This window comes from Epinephelus fuscoguttatus, linkage group LG18, assembly GCF_011397635.1.
Source record: "Epinephelus fuscoguttatus linkage group LG18, E.fuscoguttatus.final_Chr_v1".
Taxonomy (NCBI): Eukaryota; Metazoa; Chordata; class Actinopteri; order Perciformes; family Serranidae; genus Epinephelus; species Epinephelus fuscoguttatus.
Window position 1 is genome coordinate 36,129,756 of NC_064769.1, and position 22,201 is coordinate 36,151,956.

The following is a 22,201-nucleotide window of genomic DNA, read 5'->3' on the forward strand; positions in this document are numbered from 1 at the left end:
TGTGAGTAACTGGGGCCAGTGTGGACAATCCCATACAGGGCATATACTGCCCATAGGCACCGCCACCACATGGGCTGTCCATCCATCCATTTTCATCCGCTCATCTGAGCCCAAGTCGTGGGGGCAGCAGGCCGAGCAAGGACCACAGAAGACCTTTTTATTTAAGTGTGTGTGAGAGAGAGACAACTTGCAGACGACACAGAGTCATTTACAAAATACATTTATTTTGTAAAAACCAGGAGCTGTTATTTAATTGTCCTTCTTTCATAAAGCGAACATTGAATTTCATTCACTGATAAAATGTCTGAGATATTCTGCTGCTGTGCCTCTGGAAACAACAAGAACAAACAATAATGAACAATAAAATCTGGGTTATTGACGAGGACAGACTGTGTGTGTGTGTGTGTGTGTGTGTGTGTGTGTGTGTGTGTGTGTGTGACGCTCAGAGAATATGACAAACAGAATATTTATTTAAAAGGTGCTCTAAAAACTCAAACAGTAAAATGTTGGTGTGGATGAAACGGATAAAACTGGTCAGCTGTGTGAAAACCCTCTCACTGCTGCTGCTGTTAGTTAAACAATAAATACAGATTTACGCCATTTGGAGTCCCCAGAAGAACTGAACTGTAGGGAAGCCAAACGGCACATGCTACATGGAAAAACTGGTGTTACTTGAATATAAACCTGATTCATCACTGGCAGACTGAAGAGTTGATCCAAAGTGGGAGAATGTGTTCTGTGGAAAACTACGGGAGCCCAGAGGGGACAGTGCACTCTTAAATGAAGGTAAAAATGCAGAGCAAATTATTTTACAGCAACTTAATCTCACAATATGATTATTGTGAAAGCATTATTTTATGATTGTGACCAAAATTTAATTTTTTTAATTTGTAACTTTTTATGTTAACGTTGGTATTTTCAGGGTTATTTTAATTTTCCATGACCACAAAGTGACGTCATGAAGGTGGACCGTTCAAATAAGATCAAAGGGGCACACATGAAGGTCAGTTTATGGGTTAAATGGGCGGTACTGCTGTAAAAACACTTGTCTAATATCTGCTGTGGCTCTGGAGACATTTGAGAGAGTAACCCTGATGATGTCATAGTGATGTCATCAGGGTTAATCATTTCCACACTGCCTTTAGTGGGATAATCCTGACGTTAGGACCAGGCTTGCTCGTCCTGCTCTGAAGCAGGTTGAACCTCAGAGTTATCCTCTGAAAATCAACTAAACACGTGGCTTAAATTTATCAGTGTGAAACAGATGTGAGGCAGTTTGCATCTTGGTTTTGTTGTCCAATCACATTACTTCTTTTATCATCAGTATGTGCATACTCAACACTGACGGCAATGGAAACTACTACGAAACTCGCAAACTGGCTAACTTAAAACAACGTGTGACTTAAAAAGATCGAAATGGTTGCAGGCGGAAACGGCGCTGTTCCTGAGTCTGTGATCGGAGATGTCAGTTGAGGAGAAATGGAACATGTCCGCCCAGTCGCCAGGAGAAAATGTTGGCATTCTACGTTTCTGCAAACCACAAATACGTTACATTTGCAATTATCATATGAATCATATTAACATTTCTTCTTTTTTTGAAAGATTATTTTATACTAATATTATATTGTATATTTAAGTGACCTGTTGCTGTTTTTCCACCTAGGATAGTACCATGAAAAGTCATCACTGCGTTTTCTGCTAAAATATTGCGATGAAAACTGCTTATTTTTTAGCGAGTCACAGCTGTGTTTCTAGCTGCGTTATAGCCACCAAATGTGGGTGTATTTTAGTGACCCACTGCTGTTTTTCCACCGGGGATAGTGCCATAAAACAGCAGCTGCACACTCAAACACTGTGCATATGTCAGTTTAATGCAAGCTTTCGGTCACTGTGACCTTCTTCAGGCATACAAGACAAGTGAATGCAGCTGTACATAAGGGTTCAGGCAGTAACATCACTTGATTGCAAAATGCCACCGGGGATAGTGCCATGAAAAGGGGTTCTTTTTACTGAGCCATTGTTGTGCTTTCTGCTGGGATAGTGCACTGAAGACAGGTTGTTTTTTAGCAAGTCATCACTGTGCTTCTAGCTGTGTTATTGCCACCAAATGTGGATGTATTTTAGCAATGCATCTCCGTTTTTCCACCAGGTATAGTGCCATGAAAAGGGGTTGTTTTTACTGAGCCATTGTTGTGTTTTCTGCCAGAATAGTGTGATGAAAAGCAGTTGTTTTTTAGCGCGTCACAGCTGTGTTTCTAGCTGCGTTATAGCCACCAAATGTGGATGTATTTTAGCAATACATCTCCGTTTTTCCACCAGGTATAGTGCAACGAAACGTGGTTGCTTTTACTGAGCCATTGTTGTTTTTTGTCTGAATAGTGTAATGAAAACTGGTTGTTTTTAAGTGGGTCATCACTGTATTTCTAGCTCCAATATAGCCCCCAAATGTGGATGTATTTTAGCAACCTGTCGCTGTTTTCCACTAGGTATAGCGCCATGAAAAGCAGCTGTTTTTTACAGAGCCATTGCTGTGTTTTGTCAGAATAGTGTGATGAAATCCGACTGTTTCTTAGCGAGTCACAGCTGTGTTTCTAGCTGCAATATAGCCACCAAATATGGGTGTATTTTAGCAACCCGTTGCTGTGTTTCCACCAGGTATAGTGCCACTAAAAGTTTGTTTACTGAGCCATTGTTGCGTTTACTGCTGGGATAGTGTGTTGAAGACAGGTTGTTTTTTTAGCAAGTCATCGCTGTGTTTCTAGCAGCGTTATAGCCACCAAACATGGATGTCTTTTTGCAATCCATCGCTGTTTTTCCACCAGGTATTGTGCCACGAAAAGCAGTTGTTTTTACTGAGCCATTGTTGGGTTTTCTGCCAGAATAGTGCGTTGAAGACAGGTTGTTTTTCAGCGAGTCACAGCTGTGTCTCTAGCTGCAGTATAGCCACCAAACTTGGGTGTATTTTAGCAATCCATCGCTGTTTTTCCACCAGGTACATTACTATGAAAAGCAGTTGTAATTTACTGAGCCATAGTTGCATTTTCTGCCACAACAGTGTGATGAAAACCGACTGTTTTTTAGTGAGTCATTGCTGTGTTTCTAGCTCACCAAACATGGGTGTATTTTCGTCACCTGTTGCTGTTTTTCCTGTTGGAATAGTGTCATGAAAAGCAGTTGTTTTTACTAAGACATCGCTGCACCTCCAGGTGGGATTGTGCCCATAAACTTGGGTATTTAAATCCAAATCACAATCTTTTCCTGACCATAACCAAGTGGTGTTTGTGCCTAAACCTAACCACACGTTAACCACAGCATTGTTCAAAAACTTTGAATGTATCTGCTACATAATAATATGCAAATGTCATGTTTTCATGGTTTGCAGGAACCTACAATGCCAACATTTTTCCACCATCTGTGTTCTTCTCAGTTTTTCCTGTCTCTGCTGTTCCCTCTCATTTTGTTCTTTTAGCACCTCGCTCACAAAAATTCCTGCTAACGGCCACATTTTAACAACGCTGCTCGCTGTCAAACAGTCACGCGTCGTTTTAGAATGTAAACATTAGACACGAGTTACAGCTGACGTGTTTCCCAGGGCTAGTAGAAGTGCAGTGTGAATCATGTAGCCCTGGGCTCAGGTTAACACTGAGTTAACACCGTGTGTGTGAAAAAGGGGCTAAGAACAGGCAGTGTGAAAATCCCTATCAAGGTTATGACCTTGAGACTTTAAATTTGTGATCACATCAGCGTCCTTGACTGATACAAGTAACTGAAACAACAGCAGGCAGAGATTAAATAAAGATTTTCAGCTTCTTATTGCTTTTCTGAAACAGATATGACGCACAGTTTGTTAATAACAGTAGTGTTGAATTCCTTTTCAGTGTTACACTGTGCAGCCTGTATTCCTCTGACAGCCGACAGACAGTTTTATCAGAACTGGAATGGTTTTATATCACAGATACCCACATGTGAACACCAGCGAAATAAAATTAAAATACCCCGAGACAGCTTGTTTAAGTTTGTTGGAACCTGGAAAACTGAACGAGGCATTTAATGTTTAAGACAAAACAGGTCATTTTAATGAATTAGGTGATCAATAGGACAATTATCAGCACTTTTTTATGTTTATATGATTATAAATTAAATATCTTTTGATAAAGTAAACTGTGGCGTTTTTTTATTTGTAAAAATTCGGTTATTCTTAAGTAAAATGCTGAAAAGGGAAGAAAAGAATTATCAATTTTTGGACCAAACAACACCTCAAATCCAAACTTAGACCAAGTTGATGTCTGCAAACAAATCATCCAGTGAAAATCTTTGGAATCTAATTTTTTATAACATCAAATGTTTCATCACATCGTCTTTTAAAGAGGCACAAGCAGAGCAATGTTAATGATTCAGTGTAAAAATCCTGCAGCAGACAGTAGTGGAGCTGCTACAGTGAAAAGTGCTACAAGCTGCAGACAGTAGTGACAGTAGTGTTACAGTATCATGTGACAGTGATCAGAGCAGGATCTGTGCACTCAGACTCCTCTGAGTCTTTTTGTTGCAGTAAAATCAAAACAGTGTCCCTCGTATTTTGGTGTTGATTTATATTTTGTCCGTTGGCTGAACATGAGCAGACGATGACCTTCTGAAAAGTTTGATAAAAAGTGATTTTTCATTCTAAAGAAGAGAGTATTTTGTCTTTGGGAGATAAAACACCTGCTCACTTTGTCTTCTTGTTAGAAATAGAGTTTCAAGAGGAACGTCTGAAGGTTTGAGGTTCCTGAAAGCACCGTCAGGGTCGTTAAAGGACAATTCCAGAGTGGAAGTAAATTTCTCTCCTTTTATTTATGATTCAGGCTGATGTATAGAAAGTCTGTGTCAGTATTACAGTCAGTTTGATTAAGACTCTCTGGTGTCGAGGAGTTTTCATGATGTTGGTGAATGTAGGGCCGAAACTGGGGAACTAAAAGGGACGGTTCAGATTTTTTGAAGTGGGTTTGTATGAGGTACTTATCCATAGTCAGTGAATTTCCTACAGTAGATGTCAGTCGGCATGCCCCCAGTTTGAGAAGCAGGCAGGAGTACCGACATTGAACTAAAGCGATGTACTGCTGTGGATGGGGGCCGCTGCAAAACATATTTAAAGCCTCGTCTCCACCAAGCTGGGAGTGCGAGAGAGCACTTTGGAGATGCGTTTCTTTCAGCCGAGACACTTTGGTTGAGTATAGTTGCTGACACTGAATATCCGTGGAAGTAAAAATGGCACAAGGTAGAATAAATCCACATAATATATAATTTTCTTACACATTGATACTGAATATCTCACCACAAAGAAAACCATGACGACGATCGGTTTGCCTTTTTGAAGGTATATATATAAATCACACTGTTTTCAATTAGTTCGTCTTTGAACATGGGCGAATTTCCAGGTGGCACTTGGGCCCCAGTGCAACCACACTGCCTTCACTATCCAAATTTACACCAATGAAACTCACTTATCAAGGCAGTGGTAGACCAGCAGCTCCTGTGTTTAGCAATGTTAAATCACTGTTTTTCTCAGTGGAGTGTGGTGGCCTTGAAGAGAGAGATACAGTGGCTGCACTTTCCTGTCAGAAAGCACTGTCTGACAGCAAAGTAAAGCCATGAAAATACTCTAAATACATCGCACACTTAAACTGATATCAATTTTTTTAGGTGGCTGAAATACATTGTGTTGCTGCCCCGTCCACAGCAGTGCATTGCTTAGCTTCCATGGCGGTATTTCTGTCTGCATCTCCAAACTGGGCGCAAGCAAACTGCCATCTACTGTAGGTAATACACTGAGTATGGATAAATACCTCATACACCCCTCGCTTAAAAAATCTGAACTATCCCTTTTAGGTCCCCTGTAATCTCATCTATCTGGAAATGAAACATAAAAAGCTGATTTTAACGTTTACAGCCTTAAAGCTCCGCGCTCATCTGGACTGAGAGGAATATTTAGAAACATATGTCGAACACGATGAGGGTTAGAAAACCTCAGGAAGTTACCCACAACACTGGAATTGTCCTTTGGAGCATCTGACGGTGAACCTCCCAGAGGGTCATTAGAAATGTTGGCAGCAGTAGCTTTATTCCACACAGCGCTGGTCGCTGATGTCGAGGTGAACAGAAGTGTAACGCACAGTCACGTGTGAACAGAATGAGGCACGTTAAAGGTTTCTCTTCTTCATGTGTGAAGTCTGCATAGTTTCAGTGTGAACGGAGCCTGTTTCAGGCCGACGCTTCCTTCATGTACAGCTCCTTCAGTTCAGAGCTCAGAGCAAGTTTTTAGGGAGCCAGCTGTCTCTTCTTCATTTTCTATCCTTCACTGCCGCTCAGAACAGCGGCCTGTCCGTGACATCACAGTGACGTCACAGTGGTGGAGCGGACTACGTGGCCGGGGCCTGGCATCACGGAGGGTGGCAGCAGCGGTGGGAAAGGGGAGGAGCAGTGGGCGGGGCTCGGTGATGGGAACAGACCCCCTCTCGACCAACCGTGAGCCTCCGCCAGCTCCTGCGGCAGGCTCTCGACCAGTCGCGTCAGCTGCTCCTCCTCCTGCCGTATGAGGTCGTCTAGGTGCCGCTGGCGAATCAGAAGGGAGGGTTTGGTGCTGACGAAGTGGCGGTAGTCCTGGAGCTGCGGTTCGGTGAGGTAGCCGGACAGGATGCCGTGGACCACGCGCTGCCGCCGGTCCAGGTTCTCCTTCAGCTCCCGGGCGTCTTCGGTTTGACCGAGGAGCAGAGAGCGCTTGTGATGGAGGCAGTCCTGAGAGGAAGGAGACAACTGAGTATTTATCAGCTCACATACAATCTTATATACTAACAACTGTCACTGCAACTACCAACATTTCCTGTTGGAGAAAGGGTACATAGAGTAAATCACTAAATTACTACTCGCAGCCAGAAACACCAATGAAATAGCTCTGAAGCCCCGCCCCACACGTCTAGACTGCACCAGATTTGACGCTGCACATCCTTAGGTCCTCAGCAATACACCTGCGTGTGAAGTACATCGAATGAATGTTTCCTGAGATATACGGACAGACAGAGGGACAGAGATTCTTTGCTTTACAGTTAGATACTTTAAATCCGTCATGTCAGGGCACTCAGTAGCTCACTTGGTAGAGTGGGTGCCACATGTACTAAGCTTAGGTCTTTGCCACAGTGGCCATAGCTTTGATTCTAGTCTGTGACCCTCATGTCAATATCTAAATGGACTACAACTGAAACTTTTAGCAGTGTGGTTCTAGAGTTCTTGGCAGTCACCTTGGTCCACTGACATGATGGACTGGCACAAACTAGACATTTTCACAGTGGACATTTTGACAGGTCAGAGTTGGAAAAGCACATCTAGCGCCACTGAGCTAGCTAGCGCTACAGCTCAGCCGAGGAGGACGACATTAATGTTTACATCTCTCGGCAGAGAGAAAATAGTTCCTACATGAAACTGCTCACAACAAGGTCTGTGGATTATCTTGAGTAACCAGGTCATGATTTCTGGAAAGAGACACTGATGTTTTCAAATGTATTTTTTGGCGCTGTGAGCACCACAAGCTGAGAGTCATCTGGCCATTATATTAGAAAGAGGGTAAACATCTCTACAGCTGATATCTCCAACACTCAACAACTCACACCAAACTATCTAGACTGATAAACAGCACTACAGGTAAGAGGACAAATATGCATTTTTGATTTGTCCCTTTGAACCTTGATAATATGAGTCCTGTGCAGGCTCAGCTACAGATGGATGGGCAGGTAAACAGTCTGACATGATAACAGGTAAACAGAGTGTAAGACAGGTAGATCCCGTCCTGTCTCACCCTCTCGTCCGCTTTGTCCTCCTGCGTCATGTCCTCTCTCTCCAGAGCGAGCAGCGACCTGTCGATCCTCGCCAGCCGGCTGCACAGAGACAGCAGCAGGTTCACGATCTTCTCCAGATCTCCTGCAAACACAACCAGGTCCACATCTCAGTTTCTGACATCACCAAACCCCAATGAAACTGTAGTGACTGAATATTAATAAGATAATCCTTATTGTGCTGCTTTTATTTCTAAAATATATATATATATACATATATACATATATTTGTAATCTGTCCTTCCAGACAAGAATTTTTCCAAGTAAAATGAAAACAGCTAAGGTAATCCCATTATTCAAAACAGGTGACAAACATCTTTTTACAAATTACAGGCCCATTTCACTCCTCTCACAGTTTTCAAAAATTATAGAAAAGCTTTTTGTTAATAGGTTGAACGTATTTGTCGAGAAATATAACTTATTTTCAGACTGCCAATATGGATTTAGGAAAAAAAGATCAACTGCTCTGGCGTTAATAGACTTGGTTGAAGAAATAACAAATTGTATTGACAAAAGGAAATTTGTAGTCGCTATTTTCATTGATCTTAAAAAGGCATTTGATACCATAGATCATAAAATTTTGTTAAGCAAGCTAGAGCGATATGGTATTAGGGGTATTGCTCTAGGATGGCTGAGAAGCTATCTGAATGAGAGACAGCAATTTGTACAAATAGATAATCATGTTTCAACCTGTAGGGATATAATTTGTGGTGTACCTCAAGGGTCGGTATTAGGCCCCATCTTATTTATATTGGATATTAATGATATTTGTTTGATATCAAATGTGATGAAATTTGTACTCTTTGCTGATGACACCAACATTATTTGCTCCGGCGAAAATTTACAGCAACTCCTGGAAACGACCACATATGAAATTAACAAGTTGAAAAACTGGTTCACCCTGAACAATCTATTTCTAAATTTGGATAAAACAAAGATTATGCTATTTGGTAAACACAAAACTGATGTCCCGGTTCAAATTAAAATTGACAATGTAATAATTGAAAAAGCAGAAGAAACTACATTCCTTGGAGTGATAATCCATGAAAAAATGTGCTGGAAACCTCAGATAAAAAATGTTTGTTCCAAAGTTGCAAGGAGTGTTGGTGTCATGCAAAGAGTCAAGCATATACTAAATTATCGGTCTTTATTTGCACTATATTATGCTTTTGTTTTTCCTTATTTGAATTACTGTGTGGAGGTCTGGGGCAACACATACAACACCAATTTGCATCCATTGATTGACTAATGACTTGTTCTTGAGGGCAGCTGCATTGAAATTTCTAGATTTGATTAAATTAAAAACTGTGCAAATTGCCTATTGGGCGAAACATAATCAACTACCTGTTATCATCCAAGGACTTTTCTGTGAAAGGGAAAGTGCCAAGAGATATGACCTTCGGGGTAAACGTAAACTGGCACACCAGCTCACAAGAACAACCCTTAAATCTATGAGTGTCTCAGTTTGTGGAGTAATTATGTGGAATAGTTTGGCCGAAAGCATTAAAAATAGTAAAAGCCTAAGTGAGTTTAAAAGAAAGTTTAAACAACAGATGTTTGATTTGTACAGTAGGGAAGATGGGGGTGGTTAAATAAAATAAAATAAATAAATAAATAAATATAGGACAAATGTAGGACTGTTGAAGGAGTTCGCAATGTTTTTGTTTGTTTGTTTGTTTGCTTGCTTGCTTGGTTTTTTTTTATGTATTTATTTGTTGTTATGTATGTCTTGATGGTGTCTTTATGTGTCTTTATGTATGTATATAAATGGGGGATGGAAATTTAAAAGCTATGCTTCGTCCATCCCCTTTTCAGGCCAGGCGTTGCTGTTTTCTAACTGTGCTGTCGCTGTATTGGTATGTTGGTGTCTGTAGTTTGTTCTGTCTGGTTGCTGTGGTCTGGTGTGAAATAAATGCACTAATAAAGTGACAGGTGTCGTACCGATGAACATGCTGTACTTGTCCCTCTCGTTGGTTTTGAGGCGTTCCTGCACCAGTGTTTCGATGCTCGCCCCGAGCGCCTGGTGACATTTCTGCTCCTCACACAGCGCCTCCTTCTCCTGCCGCAGGGCCGCCACGCTGCGCCTCAGAGCCTCACACAGCTCCACCTGGAAACAGGGTGAGAAACACAAGGATACACTGCTGTTATTAGTCCAATGATAACAATATGAATATAGACTTTTATAAGAAATCTGTGTTTCACCTTCCTGGTGTTGAGGTCTTTCTCTTCCTCATCCAGATCGGTCTCCTTCTGCTGATCTGTTGTCGTGCTCTGAGCAGGATCACAGACGCCATCTTGGATCCTGGGAAGTGAACAACATTATTAAAAACCTAAATTCCAAATTTATTTAATTATTTATTTATTTTCAGATGCTATTTCCTCAAGATTATTGAGGACTGTCACACTGCTGCTGTTGGTGGAGACTTTCTAAAACAGGGCGTCCAGAGGTATCAGACACCTGAATTTAATGCTTTTTAAGACCTCAAATTTTAACCAAATTTAAGACAAAAATTTGGACTTTTTTTTCCTTATTCAAGCATTGCAGGTAAATATAAAGGTAAGTAGTATATATGTGGTCCTGTGTAGAGGTAGTTTTACGTAGGAATATGGTAATGGAAGTGAGTTAGGTTGAGCTACATTTTTCCAAGGGTAAAGTACAAAGACTGTTTAAGGTTCAGAGGTAGGCTTAAAGATTTATGACATCAGAAATTTTAACTTTTGTGCAGAAGACCTTGACTCATTTTGACAAAAAGAAATAAAAAGATAAATAAATGAAAGAAGGTAAAATATTTGTGGCAATAAGGAGCTCATAATTAAAACAATTTAATGACTTTTAAGAGCATATATTTATAAAACTGAAGACACTTTAGGACTTTTTAAGGACCTGGAGACAGCCTGAAGAAAATCAGTGAAGCATATAAAAACAAAGAACAAGATCAGAAGCAGTAGCCAAAGAAAGTAATGCAGGTTTAAAGACCATTAAAACTGACAAAATAAAAGTGAACAGAAAAGGAAAAGATAGACAGAAACTACTGTGAAAATTGTGTAACTGTATTTTACTGTTTAGTATTGTTAAGAGTTTGACTTTATGTTTTTAATATTCAGTCAATAAAAAAAACTATGAGTATCAGTAAAAACAGTCAGCCTCTCTCTGTCCACTAGGTGTCAGCGTTGTTCAGCTGTTTAGACTACAGGAAGCGATCCAACTGTGAGAGGAAGACAAAACATCCATCTGCTGTGGCAGGAAGGGCAGTAACAACAAGTCTGTCCTCTGACATCGGCCTTGTAGTCATGTAGACATTAAAAACCTTTAACAGTTTACAGCTAAGTGATGTTTTCTTTTTATCCACAGTTCTTCTATGATCCATCTGTGTGGTGAAGTTTACAGAAACAATCTCTGGTTGGACTCTCTCCACACTCTGCTGTTGAGAAACGTTGATCAGGTTTGTCTGGTCTCTCCTGTCCTGGCTGACAACGCCAACGCCGTCTAACTTCAACACTCAGTCATCATATTTTTACCTTCATGTTACATCACCACTCTGGCCTGTTCCCAGACCTCCAGCAAGTCAAATACATCTGGTGTTGCGTTCACTGACCAAGTAATCTACCAATTAGAGTTTTTTAGGCAGGATTACAAATGGGGAGTTCTTCTTGCTAGCTAAATGAAAGCTAACAATCCACAGCTACATCCAGGGTTGACCCTGATGCACCTGCTGCCATGAGTTGGAAATAAAGGTATGAAAATAAATGGATTTTGCTCCACCATCCCCATGTCTTATGGAAGCCCAGTTACACGAATGAGATGAAAGAAAAAAGATCCTGTAAGTGATCATGAAATAATTATTTTGTCAAAATTTGTCATTATTCAAGAAAGTTTCCTATTATTTTGAGTTTTTTTAATTTATTTTTGGAAACAAACTCAATTATTTTGAGAGAGCTTGTAAAGTTTTTTAGATAAGTTGTCATTTCGAGATAAGCAAGTCATTGTTTGACTACTAATAACTCATTATTTTCAGATGCTAAGATCTTGTTTTGAGAAAATTTCTCATTATTTTGATGTACTGAGTCATTATTTTGAGATAGGTTGTCACTTCGAGAAAAGAAAGTACTTGTTTAAGACATTAACTCAAGTCATTAAGTCATTACTTTGGGATAAGTCATTATTTTGAGATACTAACGCCTTATTTTGAAAAAAAATCTCATTATTATTATATATATGTTATAATACTTTCTCATTATGACTTACAAGGAACCTTTTTTCATCACACTAGCAGAAATGCGATTCCATAACTGTTTAATTTTCAGAACCCAAAATATATTTGCTTGACTGCAGACTCTCATTTTCAGAAACAGCAACAGAACAAAAGAAAACATTTGTTCCAACTTAGGAAAAACTACATCCAACTCGCACATGGAGACAACATTATAAACACTGTAGCTGCAAAATATGTTTCAATGGGGTCAGCGGTCAAAACAAAAACACGCCTTCCTGCAACCGATGTGACCGAGCATGTATAACAGAGAGATGCTGTCTCTAGATGGATGGTTGTTTACCTTTGTTTCAACGAGGACACATTCCTCCCTTGAACACCATGTTCAACAACACAGAACACATTCAATATATCACTGACTTTAAAGGCCACAACATGCAGAGACAACAGAGGTTTGTGATGTGTCAGCAGCAGATAGGAAAAGGAGGCTGTCAGCAAACACAGCAAGAATGACAAACGATGGTTTACAGGAAGTCCTTTTACCCCAGTGTTCATCTTATCCTTCAGTTACATGAAGTCAATTTCTGCAAGTTTGGTTCCATGGCTAAATAAACACACTCAACATGAAGGTCTTTCACCTTGTGTTACATAAAGCACTTGAAAGGAAATTCAATGTGTAACTAGGTGGACAGAGTGATAGTAGAAGTAATCAGTAATCAGAGTTGTACCATTTTGAGTTAAGTAGGGAAATTCCCCTAAATATATACATCCCAAATAAATCAACATGGTCAAACCAAGAGCGTGAACAGTGTTTCACTAAAAAGGCTAATTGACGTGTCTCTTTAATGTTTATGTTTGCAGGCATATAAATTAAAAATATTTACCGAAAAAGGAGGAGTGTCACTATGCTAAATATTAAAATTCAGTGTCTTTGTATATTTAAAATACACTAAAATGTTTAAGAATATTCAAAGGCAAAACACATGAAAGAATTACCTGTCATCCAATCTGCTGCTGCCCCTGCGCTGCCATGGTGATTTATCAACCAATTTGCTGTTTGGAAATATCTCCTCCATTAGGTCCACAGTGGATTTACCCCCCCACGTGTCCAGGAGAGGTGCCAGAGAGCTGTCCTGTGACATCTGGAAACAATGAAAAAGGAGGAATCAAAGTACGCAAGACAATAAAGACAGAAACAGAACTAGGTATTGCGAGAAAAGTAGAACCAGAGCTAGGTACTATGTTAAATGTAGAGTCAGTACTAGTTACTACAACATAGGTAGAGTCAGACCTTACAACAAACATGGAGCTGAACTAGACATTAAGACAAAGGGAGAGTCAGAAGTTCGTATTTGTCAAAGGTAGTCTGAACTAGATACTATGACAAAGGCAAAGTCAGAACTAGGTCCGGCTAAAAAGATAGAGTCAGAACTAGAGAGAAAGCCAGAGTAAGAACCAGGTGCAGCAAGAAAGGAATGCAGTCAAAACTAAGCAGGGCGAGAACGGTAGAGTCAGAATTAGGTACAGCGAGAAAGGAAGGATTGAGTATGACAAAGGGAAAGGTTGAGTCAGAACTAGGTATTGCAAGAAAGGCAGAGTCACATCTAGGTACTACTACAAAGGTAGAGTCAGAACCAGGTACTACGACAAAGATAGAGTCAAAACTAAGTACAACAAAAAAGGTAGAGTAAGGCCTAAGTACAAAAACAAAGGTAAAGTCCGAACCAGGTACTACGACAACGATAAAGTTAGACATAGCTACTGTGAAAAAGGTAGAGTCAAAACTAAGCATTACAACAAAGGTAGAGTCAGAACTAGGTACTATGGCAAAGGTAGAGTAAGAACCAGGTACAGCGAGAAAGGTAGAATCAGAACTAGCTACCAAGACAAAGGTAGAGTCGAAGCTAGATACGATGAGAAAGGCAGAGTCAGAACTGAGTACTGCAACAAAGGTAGCGTCAGAAGTAGGTACAGCGAGAAAGGTACTAGGTATTATGACAAAGGTAGAGTCAGAAGTTGGGACAGCAATAAAGGTAGAGTGAGAATGTGGTATTTGTCAGAGATGAAGTCCGAACTAGGCATGAGTACCATAAACAAAGAGACTGAACTAGGTATGAAGACAAAAGGAGAGTAAGAACTAAGTATGACAGAGAGTGTCAGAAGTAAGTGTGTTGGCAAAGGAAGAGTGAGAACTAGGTACACTGATCATGTCAGAACTAGGAATGACAACAAAGGAAGAGTTGAAACTATATGACTACAAAGGTAGATTCAGACTTAGGTATGAAAACAAAAGTAATGTCAAAATGATCTCAACAAAGGTAGAATCAGAGATAAACTGCTGAATCCGGATACCCACCAGCTGCCGGGCCAGCACCTCCACTCGCAGCTCCTCTGATGTCTTTTCCCTCTTAGGTATTGGCTGGTACTCAAGACCTAGGCTGTCCTCGGCTGTGGTGGATGTGGTAATAGAGGTGATGGTGGAGGGCTGTGGCTTTAGGGAAGGAGTTGGGATGGGCACAGACGAAGGAACGACGGAGGAAGTAGGGGACTTTGGAGGGGACTGGAGGGATAACTTCCTGGTTGGAATGATGGAGTTGTTTAAGAACTCCGTACTAGGATTGAAGACAGAGAAGAAAACAGAGATTTTTTTTTAAAAAAAGGTCCATGCTAAGAATATTTAAATTCCAGTGTAAATATGAAAATATTGTACAACAAACCTTCCCACATTCTGGTGTCCAGCTTCCTGCTGCAACTCATGGGGAGGAGGTGGAGGAGGTGGAGGAGGGAAGTCCTCCAAGATGCTTGTCTCTTTGATTGGCGGAGGAGGTGACGGAGGAGCAGGATTTTGGAGGAAGACCTCGTCAAAGTCGTCCTGCGATAGGCCTGTGGAGGATTCTAGTGGTTGCTGGTGGTCAGTGAAGCTGAAGAAGCTGGACTCAGATATTCGCAATGAGGACAGGGGCTGGGGACTGGACGGATGGGAGGAAGGCAGAGGAGATGATGCCATGCTCCTGCTGTCCTTCCTGTCTGGTGGGGATGCAAGCTGGAAATGGGGCAAGGGTGTCTGCATCACTGGTGAAACTCGTTTAGCGACTTCTGCAGAATACCCTCTTCTCATCTCTAAACTGAAGGCTCTCTCTCTATACGTGTCCTTTGCAGTGTCTTCTAGTATGCTGGCATCACTCAAGCTGTGTCTTGTCTGTCTTTCCATCACCAGGGTTTCATTGTTGTCAGCAGTGTTACTGCCATTACTATCATTTGTGGGTGGTTGTGGGATGCCTGGGAAGGTGATGGCATCCAGGTTGGCCTTGCTCAGCCTCTCGCTTGCCTGCCACTCAGCGTTGCTAGCACCCTGAGTCCCAGGGGGGGAAAGGGGGCAGGGCAGGCCAACGGAGGCTGCCAAGGTGGAGGTGCTGTAGGTTCGCTGCCGCTCGCTGTTCCTCTTTTGCTCCCTACGAGTGACTGGAGTGTGGGAGGAGCCTTGGTCTAGGATCAGAACACAAGGAAGGGTCAGAGAGGAGTAGTCCTGTGTAGCCAGACCTATTTCCACTGCACTTTGTCAGTGCTAGAGAAAGGTTTGGAAGCACACATTATCATTCTTTTATTTATTTATTTATCATTTCTTTTTTACCTTTTTGCTTGTTTACTTTTTCAAAGCTTTAGATTATATCTTAGTTTTTATTCACAAAGGTAGAGCCAGGACTAGGCACTACAACAAAGGTAAAGCCAGAACTACATATGAAGACAAAGGTAGAGCCAGAAACAGGGTAAGGTGAGAATGGTACAGCCAGAACCAGGTATGACGACAAAAGGAAAGTCAGAACTAGGTATGAAGACAAAGGGGGAGCCAGAACTCGGGTAAGGCAAGAAATGCAGAGACACAACTGGGTACTACAACAAAAGTAGAGCCAGAACTAGGTATGAAGACAAAGGTAGAGCCAGAACTACGTATGAAGACAAAGGTAGAGCCAGATCTACATATGAAGACAAAGGCAGAGCCAGAACTACGTATAAAGACAAAGGCAGAGCCAGAACTAGGGTATGGCGACAAAGGCAGAGCCAGAACTAGGGTATGGCAACAAAGGTAGAGCCAGAACTAGGTATGAAGACAAAGGTAGAGCCAGAACTAGGTATGAAGACAAAGGTAGAGCCAGAACTACATATGAAGACAAAGGTAGAGCCAGAACTACGTATAAAGACAAAGGCAGAGCCAGAGCTACGTATGAAGACAAAGGTAGAGCCAGAACTAGGTATGAAGACAAAGGTAGAGCCAGAACTACATATGAAGACAAAGATAGAGCCAGAACTACGTATAAAGACAAAGGCAGAGCCAGAACTAGGGTATGGCAACAAAGGTAGAGCCAGAACTAGGTATGAAGACAAAGGCAGAGCCAGAACTAGGTATGAAGACAAAGGTAGAGCCAGAACTACATATGAAGACAAAGATAGAGCCAGAACTACGTATAAAGACAAAGGCAGAGCCAGAACTACGTATAAAGACAAAGGCAGAGCCAGAACTAGGGTATGGCAACAAAGGTAGAGCCAGAACTATGTATGAAGACAAAGGTAGAGCCAGAACTACGTATAAAGACAAAGGCAGAGCCAGAACTACGTATAAAGACAAAGGCAGAGCCAGAACTAGGGTATGGCAACAAAGGAAGAGCCAGAACTAGGTATGAAGACAAAGGTAGAGTGAGATCCAGGTATGAAGACTAGAACTATGTACTACAACAAAGAGTATCCAATTCAAGTATGAAGACAGACAGAATAGGCAGAAAACAAAGGCTTTTACTTTTAACCTTAATGGTCCACATCGATTTTAGCTTTTCTTTTAGCAGGAAATTCCTGAAAGCAAGTGTAAGTGTGCATTTGTTTATCTCTAATTTTTGCCTTAACTGGCTGCTTCCTTCATCCTCAGCTTATGATCAATCAAATGAAAAAGCCAGATAAGGACAGAGGATTCTTTGGTTGAAGTGAACTAGTCTGCACATCTTTCAAGGAGTTGAGAGGAGGCCAAAAGTTTGCTAACTATGTGGGTGTAGTGAAGTCTTTTTTTTTTTTTTAAATTTTGCTTACCTTGCCAAGGTCCTGCAGGCTGGATGGTGTTAAGACTGTTTCGGGAGTGTTGAGTTGAGATGAGGCCGCCTGGTAGCTGGACTTCTGCAGGTCTGAAGATAGACAGACAGACAGACAGACAGATAAGGAAAAAAATAAAGAAAGGGAGGAACAAGTCAACAGATAGTTAAAGTGTTCAGTTTAACTACTTGGTGTTTGGATCTGTTTGTTTCACCTCTTACAACAGCTAAACCATCAGTATGTTGTTTGGTCTGTTCAACACTTTCATATTGTGGCTGTGATGAACACTGCAGCCTCTAGAGGATGTCAACACGACTTTACACTGCCTGGATGGATGGAAAAAAATTCTAAAAACTGATGATTTGGAAAATTAGACATATAAAGTATATATAATTTGTAGTACAAACAGTTTATTATGGGCTTTATATGCTCTGTATTAGATTTGTCATGTTGTTTCTACAGTCCAGTTTCCTCACAGCGATCATTCATGTCTGATCTCATGGGCTGATTGCTAAAGGTCAGCACTCAGTGATGGTGCGTTCATGTCCCTGGTTATATTCAGACGCAAGACAGATCTGTGTAAACACACACAGGATTCCTGAAGTGACCCCTGACCTTTACATTTTAAGAGCAAACATATTTAAGAGTTTTAAGTGAACAAGTCCCTGTGGACCGGAGTTGGTATTTTGTTTATTTTTCTGTCCCCGTGCCAGGGGAGTTTTCTCTGCTTCCTGAAATTCCTCAGTTCCTCCCTTCTTTAACTCCTCTTCCTCACCCCTCCCTTTCTCTCCTCCTCCCATTGAATTCTTTCACTCCTCTTAGCTCCTTCTTCTCTTGTTTCTTTCCTATCATCTGAACCCTTGACTCCTTTGTCTCCTTTCTTACCTTACCCTCTTCTCCATCCTTTTCCTTTCATACCAAGAGGTACTCCCTCCTTCCTTGCGGAGCTTCGAGAAAGTCACTTGTAAAGCTGCCTTGTATTCCGTACATCTCTTTTTACCTCCTTCCCTTCATCCCCTCTTTTTCCTTACTTACAAGGCACTGGAAGTTGTCACAGCACTTGGTCGTGCACCCCTGAATTTTTGTAACTAGGCGCCCACTGCTGAGGCTGGGCTTTTTAGTTCATCATGGGCGCCATGAGGGGAGTCTAGCTGAGCAGGTTCACCTGTCTAACATCTCTATGACTCTTCACTGAGGGGCCACAGGGACAGTCAAATGGCCTGAAATGACTGGAAAGAAAAGACACCCACTGTAGAACTCTGACTTTATTCCCCAAGTGCGATTGGGCCTGATCTGCTCACCGGGTGCGGGCCGGGCCAGGTTGTATTTTCTCAATATTCCCCTGAGATTGTATGGGGTCGGGTTCTCCACACTTTACCAGTGGGTTTTGTTTTTTTTTAAATTTTGTTATGAAACTGGCAGTTCTCGTGCATAAACTGCAGGAGTTGTATTGAGTTGCAATATAGTGGAGAACAGACAGACAGCATGTGAGAGAGGCACAAAAAACGAGAGAAACACCCCTTTCCCCCCCAAAATAGCGCATCTGCAGGTTTTTAAAACATGGGAACGCCCACTAGAAATAGACAAGAGATCCCTTTCCCATTGCCAGAAGAGTAGAGCTGTATACACGACTCATGCTCAACATTATGGACTGCCTAGAAAACAGGATAGTAAACGGTGGAGAACAGTGAAAGTGTTACAATGGTTATATCTTTTTTATATCTCCTACTTATTCTCTCTCTCTTTCAAACACCGTGCAGACTAATTTGGAACAATGTTCCAGCGCTGCTTGGATGTAGACGGACGGTTCTTTGTGGTGGCCCGTCATTGCATCTTGCCGGTAAAGGGGCTAAAATTAGTGCATCCACACAGACGTCATGTTCCCATCGCTAACAATCTGAGCTGGAGCCGATAAATACCGGTGACTACTGCAGAGTCATTTGTCCTGGGTGTGAATACTGATTGCAAAATCTTCCGCTAAAAACAAAAGCCAAATGTTTGTGAGGTTTTTTTTGTGTAGTGGGAAAGGGTGTAAAGTGAAAGAGAGGGGCTGCAAGGTGATTTGGTCGGCAGTGTTTGCGCCTGCCTCCCCCGCAGAGGGAGAGATGTGTGTAACTTGCAACGAGGAGTGTTGATCACTATCAGCACGCTGCATCATCATGGACCGCCATGCGCACTCACATGATGACGCACCAAAGGGTGTAGCCCAATCTGCTGAACGTGCTGTGCTGAAGATGCAGAGACGACAACAAACTCTTGAAATTGTTTTGGTATTGTCCTTGTGTTGATCTGCAGTGACCTTTAAGATGTTCTCTCTCCTCCTGTCAGAGTGTGTGCATGTGTTGGAGTGTGATTGGTTGTTGCAAAACAGGTGGTGAGAAGGAGAAGCGGTGCGAGGAAACACAACAGCCCTCACCTTGTAATAAATGCTTTAATGTAAAAAAATATATAATGTGGTATTTTTTTCCCACAGCAGAACACTGGGCTTGCTGCACGGTGTAGAACGCTACCAAAGCTAAAAACTGGCCTCATGCAACAAAGGGGTATAAAATAATTTTGACTTGGAAGTTGGCAATAATGTTTGGCAGATCTTTAATCTTTACAACTGTTGCCGAGCAGCATACTTTTCCATTATCTTTCTTCCAGTAGCACTTGTTGACCTCTTCTTTATCCACAGAATATTTTCTTTGTATGTTCTCTGGCGTTTCTGAGTATATTGCAACAAACAACAATCCCATGCACCATCTACAGGAGCCTGCATGAGTATAAAAAGCTTTATTCCCCCTGACTCTCTCTATCCCTCATCTCATTTCTGCATTACCTTTCCTCTTTTCCTCCCATATTCTCTCTACACTTCCTCTTTTCACCTCCTTTCCCTCCATCTTCCTACCTTCATCTATCCTTCCTATAATTCCATCTTTCTTCTCTCCCTCTATGTTTCACCTCCCCTGATCCCCTTCCTTCCCTCTCATTCCTTACTTCCTTTCTCTCTGTGTGGTGCCAGCAGCTGGGCACATGGACTCATAAGGCCACAGTTGGTTTTAAAATAGCAAAGAGCCTAAAGCGCAAGCATGCTGGCTGACAGCTAACAGCCTATTATGGAAGAGAGCTAAAATATCGGCACAGAAATGATGTGAATTCTCATGATCCCTCAGTTCGTCAGCAGGAAACAAACAGGATCCCGACATTTTGCTGAATCTAGTTCAAGCTGCGTCTCATTTTGTAAACAGAACGACATGAAAGAATCATCAGACAGAAACATCTGTGAGAAAAGATCAAGAGGTTGTTTGCCCGTCTTTCATAAATTTTTAGTTAAACTGATGGAGAAACATGATAAATGAGACGACAGGGAGGCACAGATGAATGACTGTGAGAACCCACAAGGAAAAACCTGGTCTGGGATCAGCTGTCTGGTCAAACAGTGGTCTGAATGGAGATGTGACATACCTGTCCTCGGCCAGAGAGTGGCGTCCAGGTTCAGAGATGAAGACGTCAAACATGCTGACGTTGCCTGAAGGGAAGTCCTGAAACACACACACAAGTTTAGTCTTTTAGGAAGAATATTCTCTCTCTTTATTTCGATTTCATATAGTTTTTCATATCGTATTGTATCATATGGTATCATAATGAATCCCCCACCTTCTGTTATTTCATTATGTTGTGACACAATCCTACAAGTTCAGTCTGACATGAGTCTTTTCCAGAGTACTGAGAATTCACAGTAAGCTTTTTAAACGTAGAATCTTTGTCTACTACACCACAACACAACCATTTGACTCAACATGAAAAACATGGTTTTGCCTTTTTATCACGAACATTTGAATACTTCAGTATCTGTAACAGCATTGATATAAAGATAACAATGTGATCATCTTTTTTTAATCCTACCTAACTCTCCTTTAAGATAAGATTGTATAAGTATATAGTAATCCAGCGGCAACCTCTAGGGACTGAAAAATTAAGCTAACTGCAGTTCCTCTAATGGCCACTTGAGGCTGGCTCCAAGAATGAGTCAATCCCCATAGACCCCATGTTAAAATGTCGAACTTTACAGCAGAAATAAACATGTTTAAAGCCTGGTACAAAAAACGGTTTTGGTCTCTTTAGCTAATTTATATAATTCACCAGTTTAAATGTAAGGCTTAAGGTTACGGATAATAAAGGTCGTAGCCACTTTGAGAAATGCCGTCTGTCGCTATCACGGTGACAACGTTGTGCCAACCTCAGTTAAGATTTTAAATAATAAAACATGAATGGCTGATGTGCAACACTGTTACGTGTAGTATTTTTCATTCCTTTTTTCATTCCTTCTGGACTATTGTAAGGCAGGAATGCTTTTGTGCAGCTCCTCAGTCAAGGACAAATTTCCCTACAGGGACAATAACGTAACGTAACGTAACGCAACGCAACGCAACGTAACCATGGTGTAACCCTAGATTCAGAGAGCATAGGCGTAGCCACAGCTGTTGCTATTTCAATTTGTTTTCAGTCCGTGAGAGTTAATTGTAACGCTTTGGTCGCCTAAAAAAAGACTTGTTCGGCGTTTGGTTGTACAAAAACGCTCTAAGGAGTCAGATTTTTTTCCCAGTATGTTAATTTGTTTCAATGGGTTTTAAGCCTGTGTTTCACTAGCAAAAAAATTAGCATTAACATTATCACTCAGTACGTTTCCATGCACAGTTTAGTCGAGCTACGGTTATAGCTAAGTCGCCAAGAAGATGATCAAACTTGACTATCTAAGGCAGTAAAAGTCGTACAAAGGTATCCGTAGGTGAACCAGCAGAGGGATCATTATGGTTACAGTTCAACTAGACCATTTAACTGGACTACTGTCCTTGTCCCAGTATACAAGCACAGGAGGGGAATCCATTTATTGACCCAAGTATGTGTGACTCCACTACGATAGGTGGAGATATGCCCACTTTCAGCTTGTTAGTATTGGACCTTACTTTGGTTGACCTATTACGTCACAGACCAAACAATCAGCCGTTGTCGGGTCACCATTGCGTGCTTTCCTCCCATCCATGAATTTCAAAATATTTAACTCTTTCA

The 22,201-nt window shown here is 41.4% G+C and overlaps 1 protein-coding gene across 3 annotated transcripts in view; it reads right to left on the reverse strand.

Annotated features, from left to right (window-relative positions):
* Positions 1-204: 204 nt before the first annotated feature.
* shroom3 (shroom family member 3) overlaps positions 205-22,201 on the reverse strand; it is a 91,909-nt gene continuing 69,912 nt past the window's right edge. For all 3 annotated transcript variants that reach the window (XM_049560042.1, XM_049560043.1, XM_049560044.1), the window contains 9 exons: positions 20,597-20,673; positions 17,150-17,241; positions 14,791-15,559; positions 14,430-14,685; positions 13,070-13,215; positions 10,065-10,164; positions 9,804-9,969; positions 7,826-7,947; positions 205-6,771 (listed from right to left, as the gene is read on the reverse strand). In XM_049560042.1, coding sequence (XP_049415999.1) covers positions 6,367-6,771; positions 7,826-7,947; positions 9,804-9,969; positions 10,065-10,164; positions 13,070-13,215; positions 14,430-14,685; positions 14,791-15,559; positions 17,150-17,241; positions 20,597-20,673 — 2,133 coding nt within the window. In that variant the 3' untranslated portion in view covers positions 205-6,366. The remainder of the gene's footprint in view (positions 6,772-7,825; positions 7,948-9,803; positions 9,970-10,064; positions 10,165-13,069; positions 13,216-14,429; positions 14,686-14,790; positions 15,560-17,149; positions 17,242-20,596; positions 20,674-22,201) is intronic.